The sequence below is a fragment of the Silurus aristotelis genome (assembly GCF_946808225.1).
Source record: "Silurus aristotelis genome assembly, chromosome: 7".
NCBI lineage: Eukaryota > Metazoa > Chordata > Actinopteri > Siluriformes > Siluridae > Silurus > Silurus aristotelis.
In genome coordinates, this window is record NC_139580.1 from 1,372,254 (window position 1) to 1,389,878 (window position 17,625).

Sequence of the window (17,625 nt, forward strand, 5' to 3'; positions counted from 1 at the left end):
TGATTCGCCCCCTCTCTCTGATTTTGACATGCCCCCCTCTCTCTGATTGATTGACATGCCCCCTCTCTCTGATTTTGATTCGCCCCCTCTCTCTGATTGATTGACATGCCCCCTCTCTCTGATTTTGACTCGCCCCCTCTCTCTGATTTTGACATGCCCCCTCTCTCTGATTGATTGACATGCCCCCTCTCTCTGATTTTGACACGCCCCTCTCTCTGATTTTGACATGCCCCCCCCCCCAGATTTTGACTCGCCCCCTCTCTCTGATTTTGAAATCCCCCCTCTCTCTGATTTTGACACGCCCCCTCTCTCTGATTTTGACATGCCCCCCTCTCTCTGATTGTTTGACATGCCCCCTCTCTCTGATTTTGACATGCCCCCCTCTCTCTGATTGTTTGACATGCCCCCTCTCTCTGATTTTGACATGCCCCCCTCTCTCTGATTGATTGACATGCCCCCTCTCTCTGATTGATTGACATGCCCCCTCTCTCTGATTGATTGACATGCCCCCTCTCTCTGATTTTGACTCGCCCCCTCTCTCTGATTTTGACTCGCCCCCTCTCTCTGATTGATTGACATGCCCCCTCTCTCTGATTTTGACATGCCCCCTCTCTCTGATTTTGACATGCCCCCTCTCTCTGATTGATTGACATGCCCCCTCTCTCTGATTGATTGACATGCCCCCTCTCTCTGATTTTGACTCGCCCCCTCTCTCTGATTTTGATTCCCCCCCCCCCCCAGATTTTGACATGCCCCCCTCTCTCTGATTGATTGACATGCCCCCTCTCTCTGATTTTGACATGCCCCCTCTCTCTGATTTTGACATGCCCCCCCCCCAGATTTTGATATGCCCCCCTCTCTCTGATTTTGACATGCCCCCCTCTCTCTGATTGATTGACATGCCCCCTCTCTCTGATTTTGATTCGCCCCCTCTCTCTGATTTTGACATGCCCCCTCTCTCTGATTGATTGACATGCCCCCTCTCTCTGATTTTGATTCGCCCCCTCTCTCTGATTTTGACATGCCCCCCTCTCTCTGATTGATTGACATGCCCCCTCTCTCTGATTTTGATTCGCCCCCTCTCTCTGATTTTGACATGCCCCCTCTCTCTGATTGATTGACATGCCCCCTCTCTCTGATTTTGACTCGCCCCCTCTCTCTGATTTTGACATGCCCCCTCTCTCTGATTGATTGACATGCCCCCTCTCTCTGATTTTGACACGCCCCTCTCTCTGATTTTGACATGCCCCCCCCCCCCCCCCAGATTTTGACTCGCCCCCTCTCTCTGATTTTGAAATCCCCCCTCTCTCTGATTTTGACACGCCCCCTCTCTCTGATTTTGACATGCCCCCCTCTCTCTGATTGTTTGACATGCCCCCTCTCTCTGATTTTGACATGCCCCCCTCTCTCTGATTGTTTGACATGCCCCCTCTCTCTGATTTTGACATGCCCCCTCTCTCTCATTTTGACATGCCCCCCCCCCCCCCCCCCGATTTTGACATGCCCCCCCGCTCTCTGATTATTTGACATGCCCCCCCCCTTTCTGATTTTGACATGCCCCCCCCTCTCTGATTGATTGAAAACCCCCATTTCTCATTGATTGACCCACACCCCTCTCTTTAATTGATTGGCATGCCCCTCATTCTGATTGACACGCCCCTTTCTGATCGACACGCCCCCTCACTCTGATTGGTTTTCACTGATATAATGATATGCAAACCTCTGAGTTTGAAGAGCTCCCCATTGGTTGAGTTGACCACAAACATGTGAGGTGCTTCATCGCTTGTGGTAACCACTGCACCAATCAGAGAGAGGCTCCCTCTGGGTTTCTGACTCCGCCCCTGTTCATTCACAAAGTACTGCAGCTGGTGAAGTTCTTCATCCAGAACAAAGTACCTACAGAGAGAGACAGAAAGAGGGCAGGGCCACAGTGATCATGTGATACAGCAATAGACATGTGACACAACAATACCACAGACTCCAATCAGACTCCAATCCCATTTCACAGCTACACTATGACTGGTGTGTGTGTGTGTGTGTGTGTGTGTGTGTGTGTGTGTGTGTGTGTGTGTGTGTGTCTGAAAATGAGCATACTGTATGAAAACATGTCTGATGTGCTAAGGAGACAACCCTTTCTAAAACAAACCCTTTCTGATTGGTTATGAAATCAACGCTTTTTCTGATTGGTCAAGAAATCATGTCTTAAAATTAGGTAACACACACACCACACACGGTGTATAACACAACAGGAAACACAGAGCAAAGTGCACATTTACTAATTTACACTCATGCCTCATTATGTCATATCCTGTGGGTGTGCCTTTTTTCTCTTTCTCTCTCTCTCTCTCACACACACCTACAGTGAAAATTCAGCACAGGATAACCCTGAGGCATGTCATGTGACCTGCTGAGGATCTGCTGAAAATCCTGTCAGAGCGCTTATCTCACTCTGTACCAACATCTCCTCCTCCCAAAGCTCCTGTCAGAGCTCTCAGAACGCTCATCTTACGCTGTACCAACATCTCCTCCTCCTAAAGCTCCTGTCAGAGCGCTCATCTCACGCTGTACCAACATCTCCTACTGCTGTTCCCTGAACCCTATGACCTCTGTGTGTCCTTCTACATTTTACATGAACAGAGATGCATCATAGAACCCCAGTGATAAAGAGGAGAGACGGGGTGTGTGTGTGTGTGTGTGTGTGTGTGTGTGTGTGTGTGTGTGTGTGTGTGTGTGTGTGTGTGTGTGAGTGCTTCCTGCTAAGATCAGTTTATCTTCATGACTGAAGCAGCGAGTCAGCACAGAGCTCAGTGTGTTTAGAGCTGAGGAGGAGCTTCACCAAATCTGCTGTCCATCAAACTGCTACAGAACACGACACAATACACACACACACACACACACACACACACACACACACACACACACACACACACACACACACACACACACACACACACACACACACACTGTACACCCAAACCTGTGTCTTTGTATCCATCTGTCTGTCTGTCTGTCTGTATATATCAGTGTCTGTCTGTATGTCTGTCTGTATATATCAGTGTATATCTGTCTGTCTGTATATCTGTCTGTATATATCAGTGTCTGTCTGTCTGTATATCTGTCTGTATATCTGTCTGTATATATCAGTGTCTGTCTGTATATCTGTCTGTATATATCAGTGTCTGTCTGTATATCTGTCTGTATATATCAGTGTCTGTCTGTCTGTATATCTGTCTGTATATATCAGTGTCTGTCTGTATATCTGTCTGTATATATCAGTGTCTGTCTGTATATCTGTCTGTATATATCAGTGTCTGTCTGTCTGTATATCTGTCTGTATATCTGTCTGTATATATCAGTGTCTGTCTGTATATCTGTCTGTATATATCAGTGTCTGTCTGTATATTTGTCTGTATATATCAGTGTCTGTCTGTCTGTCTGTATATCTGTCTGTATATATATCTGTCTGTATATATCAGTGTCTGTCTGTCTGTATATCTGTCTGTATATATCAGTGTCTGTCTGTATATCTGTCTGTATATATCAGTGTCTGTCTGTCTGTATATCTGTCTGTATATCTGTCTGTATATATCAGTGTCTGTCTGTATATCTGTCTGTATATATCAGTGTCTGTCTGTATATCTGTCTGTATATATCAGTGTCTGTCTGTCTGTATATCTGTTTGTATATCTGTCTGTATATATCAGTGTCTGTCTGTATATCTGTCTGTATATATCAGTGTCTGTCTGTCTGTATATCTGTCTGTATATCTGTCTGTATATATCAGTGTCTGTCTGTATATCTGTCTGTATATATCAGTGTCTGTCTGTATATCTGTCTGTATATATCAGTGTCTGTCTGTCTGTATATCTGTTTCTATATCTGTCTGTATATATCAGTGTCTGTCTGTATATCTGTCTGTATATATCAGTGTCTGTCTGTATATCTGTCTGTATATATCAGTGTCTGTCTGTCTGTATATCTGTTTGTATATCTGTCTGTATATATCAGTGTCTGTCTGTCTGTATATCTGTCTGTATATATCAGTGTCTGTCTGTATATCTGTCTGTATATATCAGTGTCTGTCTGTCTGTATATCTGTTTGTATATCTGTCTGTATATATCAGTGTCTGTCTGTATATCTGTCTGTATATATCAGTGTCTGTCTGTATATCTGTCTGTATATATCAGTGTCTGTCTGTCTGTATATCTGTTTGTATATGTCTGTATATATCAGTGTCTGTCTGTATATCTGTCTGTATATATCAGTGTCTGTCTGTATATCTGTCTGTATATATCAGTGTCTGTCTGTCTGTATATCTGTTTGTATATCTGTCTGTATATATCAGTGTCTGTCTGTATATCTGTCTGTATATATCAGTGTCTGTCTGTATATCTGTCTGTATATATCAGTGTCTGTCTGTCTGTATATCTGTTTGTATATCTGTTTGTATATATCAGTGTCTGTCTGTATATCTGTCTGTATATATCAGTGTCTGTCTGTCTGTATATCTGTTTGTATATCTGTCTGTATATATCAGTGTCTGTCTGTATATCTGTCTGTATATATCAGTGTCTGTCTGTATATCTGTCTGTATATATCAGTGTCTGTCTGTATATCTGTCTGTATATATCAGTGTCTGTCTGTATATCTGTCTGTATATATCAGTGTCTGTCTGTATATCTGTCTGTATATATTAGTGTCTGTCTGTATATCTGTCTGTATATATCAGTGTCTGTCTGTCTGTCTGTCTGTATATATCAGTGTCTGTCTGTCTGTCTGTCTGTATATATCAGTGTCTGTCTGTCTGTCTGTCTGTATATATCAGTGTCTGTCTGTCTGTCTGTCTGTCTGTATATATCAGTGTGTGTCTGTCTGTCTGTCTGTCTGTATATATCAGTGTCTGTCTGTATATCTGTCTGTATGTCTGTATATATCAGTGTCTGTCTGTCTGTCTGTCTGTCTGTCTGTCTGTCTGTCTGTCTGTATATATTAGTGTCTGTCTGTCTGTCTGTATATCTGTCTGTATATATCAGTGTCTGTCTGTATATCTGTCTGTATATATCAGTGTCTGTCTGTATATCTGTCTGTATATATCAGTGTCTGTCTGTATATCTGTCTGTATATATCAGTGTCTGTCTGTATATCTGTCTGTATATATCAGTGTCTGTCTGTATATCTGTCTGTATATATCAGTGTCTGTCTGTATATCTGTCTGTATATATCAGTGTCTGTCTGTATATCTGTCTGTATATATCAGTGTCTGTCTGTATATCTGTCTGTATATATCAGTGTCTGTCTGTATATCTGTCTGTATATATCAGTGTCTGTCTGTATATCTGTCTGTATATATCAGTGTCTGTCTGTATATCTGTCTGTATATATCAGTGTCTGTCTGTCTGTCTGTCTGTCTGTCTGTCTGTATATCTGTCTGTATATATCAGTGTCTGTCTGTCTGTCTGTATATCTGTATATCTGTCTCTATATATCAGTGTCTGTCTGTATATCTGTCTGTATATTTGTCTGTATATATCAGTGTCTGTCTGTCTGTCTGTCTGTCTGTCTGTCTGTATATCTGTCTGTATATATATCAGTGTCTGTCTGTCTGTATATCTGTCTGTATATATCAGTGTCTGTCTGTCTGTCTGTCTATATATATCAGTGTCTGTCTATCTGTATATATCAGTGTCTGTCTGTATATCTGTCTGTATATATCAGTGTCTGTCTGTCTGTCTCTATAGCCCTTTTTGTCTCTTTACCTATCTTTCTGTCTCTATATACATCTGTCAGCCTTTATATATCAATGTCTGTCTGTCTGTCCATCTCTATATCCTTCTGTCTGTATGTATATATCAGTGTCTGTCTGTCTGTCTGTCTTTCTATCCATCTCTATATCCTTCTGTCTGTCTGTATATATCAGTGTCTGTCTGTCTCTCTGTCTGTATGTCTGTCTGTCTTTCTATCAATCTCTATATCCTTCTGTCTGTCTGTATGTATCAGTGTCTGTCTGTCTATCCATCTCTATAACCTTCTGTCTGTCTGTATATATCAGTGTCTGTCTGTCTGTCTGTCTGTCTATCCATCTCTAGATCCTTCTGTCTGTCTGTATATATCAGTGTCTGTCTGTCTGTCTGTCTGTCTTTCTATCCATCTCTATGTCTGTCTGTATACTGCAGTCTGTCTCTCTGTATGTCACTTTGTACTTCTATTTATCTCTGTCTGTCTGTCTGTCTGTCTGTCTGTCTGTCTGTCTGTCACGATGGGACTCTTCTTCGTTCAGTTTCTCCGTATTTTCTCTCTCTCTCTCTCTCTCTCTCTCTCTCTCTCTCTCTCTCTCTCTCACACACACACACACACACACACACACACACACACACACACACACACACACACACACACACACACACACTCGGGTTAACCCCTTACCTGTTCTGCCAGCCCTGGAGCAGGTTGGTGTATTTGCTCAGTACTCCTTCCATCTGAGGTCTCCTTCCGATCCCTCCTCCTTCTCCTCTTCTTCTTTCTCCTCCTTCTCTTCCGGTGGTCCTCCGTGTCCGGTCCGCGCGGCTGTGATTCTGGTTCGGGCTTGAGTTTCCTGTGACCGCTGAGGCGCGCGCTCCGTTAGTGTGAGACGCTTTCTCCATAGTGTGTGTGTTTGTGTGTGTGTGTGTGTGCTGTAAGCGGAAGAGCGGACCAGACTTGTTTCCTGGTTCTCCTAAACCCTCTGCTGCTGTAAGACTCTGGAATCTAACATTCTCCTGCTCCTGTGCGCATGGCGAAGTCTCGCGCAGTCGGTCCTTTACACCCTCTGCGTGCGCGCGTGCGTGTGTGTGTGTGTGTGTGAGCGCGCGCGTGTGTGTAGTCGTAGCTGCAGAGCAGACCCGCCCACCAGCGCGCGCTCCGGTGCATGGGAACGCGCAGTGTGCTTTTTGGATTTATTGCACAAACCGGACATGTATCACGTGTCGAAAAGCAACATATATACACACACACACACACACACACACACACACACACACAAGCTTTCTCCAACTCCTTATACATTCATGTCCACGTGCAATGTCAGTCAGTGTGTGTTCGTAAATCTCTGTGCGCCTGCGCTGAACATCACACCACCGAACATCTCATCCCAGATGTATCTCCTCTCCACTGTCAGATCAAACTCCATTCTTCACTGAAGGCTTTCCACTAGATTTTAGGGATTATTGATCATTCAGCTTGTAGTGAGATCCAGTGTCAGGTCTTCAGTGATGTTCTGCCCGAATCAATCCACCTCTTAATCCCATCCTTATGACGCCACGTTTTCAGAGATCATCAGTATGATAGAGAAGTGCAGTAGATCAGAGCTGCATCACACACAGGAGCTCATACACTCACAATGAATATCATCACTAAACCAACACACACAATGATCATAATTCAACACGTCTCCTTTCACTGGAGCCACAACTGCACCTCCACATACATCATCTCCAGCAGAAACACACACACACACACACACACACACACACCTCCACATACATCATCTCCAGCAGAAACACACACACACACACACACACCTCCACATACATCATCTCCAGCAGAAACACACACACACACACACACACACACACCTCCACATACATCATCTCCAGCAGAAACACACACACACACACACACACACACACACACACACACACCTCCACATACATCATCTCCAGCAGAAACACACACACACACACACCTCCACATACATCATCTCCAGCAGAAACACACACACACACACACACACACACACACACACCTCCACATACATCATCTCCAGCAGAAACACACACACACACACACACACACACACACACACACACACCTTCACATACATCATCTCCAGCAGAAACACACACACACACACACACACACACCTTCACATACATCATCTCCAGCAGAAACACACACACACACACACACACACCTCCACATACATCATCTCCAGCAGAAACACACACACACACACACACACACACACACACACACACCTCCACATACATCATCTCCAGCAGAAACACACACACACACACACACACACACACACACACCAACACCTCCACATACATCATCTCCAGCAGAAACACACACACACACCTCCACATACATCATCTCCAGCAGAAACACACACACACACACACACACACACACACACACACCTCCACATACATCATCTCCAGCAGAAACACACACACACACACACACACACACACACACACACACACACACACACACACACACACACACACCTTCACATACATCATCTCCAGCAGAAACACACACACACACACACACACCTTCACATACATCATCTCCAGCAGAAACACACACACACACACACACACACACACACACACACACCTCCACATACATCATCTCCAGCAGAAACACACGCAGAAACACACACACACACATATACACACACACCTTCACATATATTATCTCCAGCAGAAACACACACACACACACACACACACACACCTCCACATACATCATCTCCAGCAGAAACACACACACACACACACACACACACACACACACACACACCTCCACATACATCATCTCCAGCAGAAACACACACACACACACACACACACACACACACACACACACACACACACACACCTTCACATACATCATCTCCAGCAGAAACACACACACACACACACACCTTCACATACATCATCTCCAGCAGAAACACACACACACACACACACACACACACACACACACACACACACACACACACCTCCACATACATCATCTCCAGCAGAAACACACACACACACACACACACACACACACACACACACCTCCACATACATCATCTCCAGCAGAAACACACACACACACACACACACACACACACACACACACCTCCACATACATCATCTCCAGCAGAAACACACACACACACACACACACACACACACACACACACACACACCTCCACATACATCATCTCCAGCAGAAACACACACACACACACACACACACCTCCACATACATCATCTCCAGCAGAAACACACACACACACACACACACACACACACACACACCTCCACATACATCATCTCCAGCAGAAACACACACACATACACACACACACACACACACACACACACACACACACCTTCACATACATCATCTCCAGCAGAAACACACACACACACACACACACACACACACACACCTTCACATACATCATCTCCAGCAGAAACACACACACACACACACACACACACACACACACACACACACACCTCCACATACATCATCTCCAGCAGAAACACACACACACACACACACACACACACCTCCACATACATCATCTCCAGCAGAAACACACACACACACACACACACACACACACACACACACACACCTCCACATACATCATCTCCAGCAGAAACACACACACACACACACACACACACACACCTCCACATACATCATCTCCAGCAGAAACACACACACACACACACACACACACACACACCTCCACATACATCATCTCCAGCAGAAACACACACACACACACACACACACACACACACACACACACACACACCTCCACATACATCATCTCCAGCAGAAACACACACACACACACACACACACACACACACACACACACACCTTCACATACATCATCTCCAGCAGAAACACACACACACACACACACACACCTTCACATACATCATCTCCAGCAGAAACACACACACACACACACACACACACACACACACCTCCACATACATCATCTCCAGCAGAAACACACGCAGAAACACACACACACACATACACACACACACACCTTCACATATATTATCTCCAGCAGAAACACACACACACACACACACACACACACACACCTCCACATACATCATCTCCAGCAGAAACACACACACACACACACACACACACACACACCTCCACATACATCATCTCCAGCAGAAACACACACACACACACACACACACACACACACACCTCCACATACATCATCTCCAGCAGAAACACACACACACACACACACACCTCCACATACATCATCTCCAGCAGAAACACACACACACACACACACACACACACACACACACACACCTCCACATACATCATCTCCAGCAGAAACACACACACACACACACACACACACACACACACACACACACCTTCACATACATCATCTCCAGCAGAAACACACACACACACACACACACACACACACACACACACCTCCACATACATCATCTCCAGCAGAAACACACGCAGAAACACACACACACACATACACACACACCTTCACATATATTATCTCCAGCAGAAACACACGCAGAAATACACACACAGACACACACACACACACACACACACACACACACACACACACACACACACCTCCACATACATCATCTCCAGCAGAAACACACGCAGAAACCCACACACGCACACACGCACACACACACACACACACCTTCACATACATCATCTCCAGCAGGAGCACTGATATTCACCTCCTCACATCAGGGGTTCCTGCGTTTTTAAAATTAAGTGTGTTTTTTTCCATCCTGTCCATCGTCGTCACTCCCAACGAACATCTCAACATCTTCAGCTCTGCTACCTCCAGCTCCACCTCCTGTCTTTTACTCAATGCCACTGTCTCTAATCCATACAACATCTCAGGTCTCACCACAGTCCTATAAACTTTCCCTTTCACTCTCACAGATACTCTTCTATCACAAATCACTCCTGCTATCACTCTTCTCCACCCACTCCACCCTGCCTGCACTCTTTTCTTCACTTCTCTAACACACTCTCCATTACTTTACATTGTTGACCCCAGGTACCTGAACTCCTCCACCTTTTCCAGCTCTTCTCCCTGCAACTGCACCCCTCCACTGCCCTCCCTCTCATTCACACACATGTATTCTGTCTTACTCCTACTGACTTTCATTCCCCTTCTCTCCAGCGTGTACCTCCACCTCTCCAGGCTCTTCTCAACCTGCTCTCTACTCTCACCACAAATCACAATATCATCTGCAAACATCATAGTCCAGGGAGACTCCTGTCTGACCTCGTCCGTCAACCTGTCCATCACCACTGCAAACAGGAAAGAGCTCAGAACCGATCCTTGATGCAGTTCAACCTTCACCCTGAACCAGTCTGTCGTTCCTACTGCACATTTCACTGCTGTCACACTGTCCTCATACATGTCCTGCACCACCCTCACATACTTCTCTGACACACCTGACTTCCTCATACAATACCACAACTCCTCTCTCTCACCGAATTTCACTGAGACTTGGCCTTTAAAAAAGTCCACTGTTTAGCTAGAGACTCACTCCGTACACTGAGGAGACGGACCGCAGACTCCGCTAAGGTTAAAGGGAGAGGTGTCTGTGTGAATTAATAACTCGTGGTGCAGAGACTTACAGACTGTTTATAAGCACTGGTCACCAGATGTGGAGTTTTTACTGCTAAAATGCCGTCCCTACTATCTACAGAGAGGATTTACTGCTGTGTTCTTAATATTTTCAGCTGTTTACATTCCCCCGCCCACTAACTCCAAGGTAGTGCTACGCAAACTCCACGACACTATTAGCGTGGTTAAGACGGCTCATCCCCACACTCTTTTAATCACCGCAGGCGACTTTAACCAGTGTAACTTAAGGACTGTATTTCCTAAATATTATCAGCATGTGGGCATGTTCCAGCCGTGATCAAAACACATTAGATCATGTTTACAGCAATATATATGGTGCACCTGCCCCCTGCCCCCTGCCCCCACTTCGGACATTCAGACCACATTTCTCTGTTCCTGTATCCAGCCAATAGGCAAAGACTAGAACAAACAAATCCGGTCAACAAACAAGTCAAACTCTGGACTCCAGAGACTGAGATCACCATGCAGGACTGTTTTGCTCGAACAGACTGGAATGTGTTTAAAGATGCAGCCACTCTGGAGGCTTTTCCTCAGCCAGTGCACCATTCCCATTCGTCCCCCTTCTGAAGAAGAGCCCACCCACCTGAATAACTACAGGCCAGTAGCACTCACTCCATCATTATGAAGTTCTCTGAGAGAGTGGTGCTGGTCCATATCCAGAACAGTATAGCAGACACAATCGACCTCCTGCAATATGCCCACCGGCCCAACAGGTCGACCTCTTTAATACAGTCCTCCCCACAAACTCACACACAATCCGTCTAGACTTGACTCAACTAAACTTGACCTTGAGATGACCATGATCTCCCTGTACCTCTCCTTCTCTCTGTAGTAGATTTCATTCTGTGCATCAAACACACTCAGGCTGCACTTACACTTTAATACATCTGTATATAAGTAATAATAATAGTAATAAGAAGTCATACATCTGTGTTTATTAGTTATTTATTATATTATTTTTTAAGCTCAGATAAAAACAAGCAATAATTATAATTTTTTTATGTATTTGAAAGAACACAAATAAATAATTTAGAGAATAAATCAAGAAAAATCCTAAAAAAGTTCATTTTTATTCCGTTAAACTTCCCACATCATTCTTTATTTTACTTTTAATAATCCTTCAAAAACTAAACGAAAAAGACAAAAGTTTACGAAGAGAAAATAAAAATGTAAACAAATTTAATTTAGTCCAGAAAAGGGTTTTTCCTTTTCCCCTCCTGAAGTATTTCACTAAATCGAATCAAACACCTTTTTTTGTATTTTTATTTATTTATTTATTTATTTGAATTTTTTTTATTTCACTTCCTTCAAAAAATTAACAAAAAATGTACATGTGGAAAAGTCCAGAAAGGGTTTTACCTTTTCCCCTCCTGAACTGTTTTACTAAATCTAATCAAACACCTATGTTTGTTTGTTTATTTATTTATTTATTTATTTATTTAAACTTTTTTCGAAACTTAAATTAGACATCTAATGTCAGATGTTGTGATAATTATCTTAACAAAATGAAAATAACAATCTTTAGCCTGGAGCCATTCATCTTCATCTGTGCTTTGTTTATTACACACACACACACACACACACACACACACACACACACACACACACACACACACACACACACACACACACACTGACCTTTGTTCTAACTTTTAGATATGTTGATTAATATGTAATAATGAGTATTAAAGGATGTTATTTTGGTAAGATAATTATCACAACATCTGACATTAGATGTCTAATATAAGTTCAAAAAAAGTTCAAATAAATAAATAAATAAAAATAGGTGTTTGATTAGATTTAGTAAAACAGTTCAGGAGGGGAAAAGGTAAAACCCTTTCTGGACTTTTCCACATGTACATTTTTTGTTAATTTTTTGAAGGAAGTGAAATAAAGAATGTGTGAACTTTTTAAAGATTTTTTCTTGATTTATTCTGTAAACGATTTATTTAAAATACATTTGAAAAATGTATAATTATTGCTTGCTTTTATCCGAGCGTAAAAAATGAAGTGAAATAAAAAATAATAACGAGACCATCACAAAGTAATATCTAGAGATACAGGTAGACCACCAGTGACGTAAATACGGACTGAAAAACCGGTTGTAATTCGAGAAGAGTGACTTCTTTATGATTCCTTCTGACGCAGACATAAACAGTGTGAACACATTTACTTTTATTACATGGTACAAATAAAGTAAATAAAAATTTATATATATTTTTTTTTTTTTTTTTTTTTTTTTTTTTCTTTATATCTCTGAAATGTCGAGGGGTCGTAGGTCGGGGTCTGAATGTATATAAAAAATGTTCATAAACAATACTTTTTTAATTTCTTTTTTTCTATTTTTAAAGGAATTAAAAAAAAATTCTAACAATTGTGTTGGAAGTTTCGTGGCTCATGTTTGAAGGTCATTATGGAGTTTGTGGAAATGGGATTAAGGATACAAATGTCCATAAATCCCAGTTCCCTGGTGTTTTGAGGCTCGGCGTCTCTAAGTCCAGTACCATGTGCTGAGATTGTTCACCACTCTGTATCCTTTGTGTCTTTGGATATGATCACAGATTCGACAGGCGTGTTCTAACCCAAAATATAAACTTTTAGTGGTGAAGTGTTGCCTCCAGGTGAAGTATTGCTCATACGCTTCTTGGTTCTGGTCCAGAAATTTCAGATGTTCTGCCAGTTCCTGAGGGGATTTGAAGTCGTCGGTGTGGATGAAGGAATGTGCCGGAATGAATTCCTCGTAGTTTTGCCGGTTCGAGCCAAGAACCACAGGAACCGTCCCGACCTTCATGGGGTTAAACAGCTTCTCGGTGAAGTAGTCCTTGTACACAGAGTTCTCGAAGGACAAGTAGAACTTGCAGCTGGGGAGGATTCTGTAGTACTCCTCCAGAGTCAGTCGTTTCTTGAAGGCGCCGCCGTACGTGTGCACCGAGACATGTTTCCTCAATTCATAAAAATACCGCACTCTTCTGAAGCGCATGTTCCAGTTGTTGACGATCCAGCAAACTAACTTGTCCTTCTTTGGTATCTGGAAGCTTCTGTCTTGCTCGGACACTTGGACGATTCTCCCGTAAGGAACCCAGACATCTGAGTCTCTGCGGTAACTTGAGGTCATGTTGAACATCCCGTCCAGACGAGCTTGTCTTGGAGAATTCCCCGGAGACTCCATGTTCATCCAGACCCACATCTGGAGCGGCGGCCTTTTTATCCGGAGAAGTTCGGTGACGTTGTTAAGGATGTCCCTGTGATGAAACATGACTCCGTCAGCTGCTTCATACTCACTCCGGTCATCTGTCAAGCGACAGCCGGTGATGTTGAACATCTTGCTGCAGGAACTTGCCCTCATCTGATGTCCGAACGGCCATCTCCAGATCAAAACCACCGTTCCTTGATCTTCATCCGTCTCCTGCTCTTTTTTCTGCTCCTGGTTTGGCGCCTCGTTGTTACACAGCAGCGAGCTCATAGACGGCATGTACAGGATGTAGATGAATCCTTCACAGCACAGCAGCGTGATGAGGACCAGAAGGATCAGTCTGCGTCCTGCTGAATGTTCGGACCTCATGATTTAATTCTGAGGATAAAATATAGGCAAATAACATGAATTACATCATTATTATTATTAATCTCACATCCAGATACATTTATGTCCAACTCCAACCATAGACCAGGTCCACTGTGAAAAACGCTGCAGAAATCCACTTCAATTTATACACATTTATATCACATCAACGTATTCACTTCCTATTGATTTATCTATTTATTTATCTGTAAAACTATCTATCTATCTATCTATCTATCTATCTATCTATCTATCTATCTATCTATCTATCTATCTATCTATCTATCTATCTCTGTCTTTCTCTCTCTCTCTCTCTCTCTCTCTCTCTCTCTCTCTCTCTCTCTCTCTCTCTCTCTCTCTCTCTCTCTCTCTAGTAGCAGTCAGTAGTTAACGCACACCTTCTAATTGAAAGTTTTTTTATTTGTATTATTTCCAACATTGTAACTCAATAGTGAAGAATCCAAACTATGAAAGAAAACATCTGGAGTTCTGTAGTAAACAAAAACAAAAGAAACAAAACAAAACCTTATATTTTAGAGGGTTTGAGGCCATGAGTGTGCCAAGCGGGCATTAAATCAATCCAAAATATAATTGTTTAAATAATCATAATTAAATAATACTAAAAAATAATAATAATAATTGTTCAAATAAAACAATTCTCTCATCGGATTCACCACATATGAACTCCCACAACAATAATAATAGATTATAATATTATTACATAGGGTTATTAGTAGTAGTCATAGTATTATAATTAAAATAAAAATAATTAATAATAATTATTATTATTATTACATTTATAGGCACAAAGTTTCACAGATTGGTGAAGCTCCGCCCATCTTTACCTCTGAGAGACTCTGCTTCTCCAACATGCACTATTTATACCCCAATCATCTCCCTGACCTGCTGTCAATCATCTCCCTGACCTGCTGTCAATCATCTCCCTGACCTGCTGTCAATCATCTCACTGACCTGCTGTCAATCATCTCCCTGACCTGCTGTCAATCATCTCACTGACCTGCTGTCAATCATCTCCCTGACCTGCTGTCAATCATCTCCCTGACCTGCTGTCAATCATCTCCCTGACCTGCTGTCAATCATCTCATTACATACTCACTCTCACCTTATTTATATGTGTATATATAATATAATATAAACTACACAACGTTTCTGTTCACTATAATAAACTCAACTGTTCCAACCTTCTGCTCACAATATAATCTTTTATCCCAAGAACAATGTTCAGTGACACGCCGTCGCTTCATTAGATCTCTCTATCGTGATTCATCATTTATATTCATTCATTATTTATTTTATTTATTCTGTTTTTATTTCACTGTTTACTCTATAAATAAAAATATATAGAATAATTTACCTCCAGATTATAAACCGACGTTCCTCTCCTTCACTGATAGTCAGAGCTTGAACACAATGTGTGTGTGTGTGTGTGTGTGTGTGTGTGTGTGTGTGTGTGTGTGTGTGTGTGTGTGTGTGTGTGTGTGTGTGTGTGTGTGTGTGTGTGTATTTAGCTAGCTTTCTTAAGTTACACCAAGATCTGGTGTTCACACCCAGCTTTACACATTTTAAACAAAAAGTGTGTGTGTGTGTGTGTGTGTGTGTGTGTGTGTGTGTGTGTGTGTGTGTGTGTGTGTGTGTGTGTGTATAATTGGTGTATTATGTGTGATATCACTTTACCCAGGAAGACAGAAGAGGTTTGAGACTAAAACCCTCTGTCCTCCAAAACCTTCTTCTCTTTTCACATCAAAGATCACCATGAGACGAATATGAGACGATAGTTTTGGGTTTCAGATTAGATTTCTTGTTATTTATACCTGCACGTGTAAAAGCACATAACACACATTTACATCTACAGTATTCAGCAGACGTCCGTGTCCAGAGCGATGTATTAAAGAGCTTTAAGTCGATGAATGAATCTACACTGATACACACGACTACAAACAAGATCAAATCAGCCTCAACTCTGTTGAGAGAAATTTATTTATTTAGTTTAAGTGTTTCAGGAAGATGAAGATCTTCACCCAACAGATCAGTGATGTATATAAAGTGTGAGAGTTCATGGTGGTGTAAATAACAGTATTGTGTATCAGGTATGATAAAGAGTTACTGTAGAATTTTGTACAATATACAGCAGTAACAGTGTGTGTAACATATACTGAAGCTGTGATGACTGCAGCACTTATAGATATGAAGCAGGGGATATATTTATGGTGAGATGTTAATGAGGCTGATTGCCTGGAGAAAGAAACTGTTCCTGTGTCTGGTGGTTTTGGTAAACAGAGTTCTGTAGGACCTGCCAGAAGGGAGGAGCTGAAAGATGTTGTGTCCAGGGTGTGAAGAGTCAGTAGTGATTTTTCCTGCCTGTTTTCTGGTTCTTGTATGGTATAAGTCCTGAGAAGTGGGACAGAGGAGCACTAATGATGTTTTCTGCTGTTTTAACTGTGTGTTCCTGTCCTGTTTTGTTGCTGCTCCAAACCAGATGATTAATAATGAGCACAGGAGATGAGAGTGTCCTGAGAGTGTTCCTTCCCCTAAACCATTTGCTCTCCCACACTGGTGCTGAAACTTCAATGGAATCTC

The 17,625-nt window shown here is 42.5% G+C and overlaps 1 protein-coding gene and 1 pseudogene across 3 annotated transcripts in view; both read right to left on the reverse strand.

The window, feature by feature from the left end:
* osbpl10a (oxysterol binding protein-like 10a) overlaps nucleotides 1-6,850 on the reverse strand; it is a 12,205-nt gene extending 5,355 nt beyond the window's left edge. For both annotated transcript variants that reach the window (XR_014534251.1, XM_083545763.1), the window contains exons 1-2: nucleotides 6,425-6,850; nucleotides 1,721-1,896 (exon numbers count right to left, since the gene is read on the reverse strand). Coding sequence is in view for 1 of the 2 variants with exons in the window: in XM_083545763.1 (XP_083401889.1) it covers nucleotides 1,721-1,896; nucleotides 6,425-6,642 (394 nt within the window). In the remaining variant the exon portion in view is untranslated. The remainder of the gene's footprint in view (nucleotides 1-1,720; nucleotides 1,897-6,424) is intronic.
* Nucleotides 6,851-13,774: 6,924 nt separating this feature from the next.
* On the reverse strand, nucleotides 13,775-16,556 carry LOC310728878 (4-galactosyl-N-acetylglucosaminide 3-alpha-L-fucosyltransferase 9 pseudogene; annotated as a pseudogene). Its single transcript, XR_014538378.1, has 2 exons — nucleotides 16,403-16,556; nucleotides 13,775-15,039 (listed from the first exon to the last, which is right to left on the reverse strand). The product of XR_014538378.1 is annotated as a 4-galactosyl-N-acetylglucosaminide 3-alpha-L-fucosyltransferase 9 pseudogene (transcript).
* Between the last annotated feature and the right edge of the window lie 1,069 nt (nucleotides 16,557-17,625).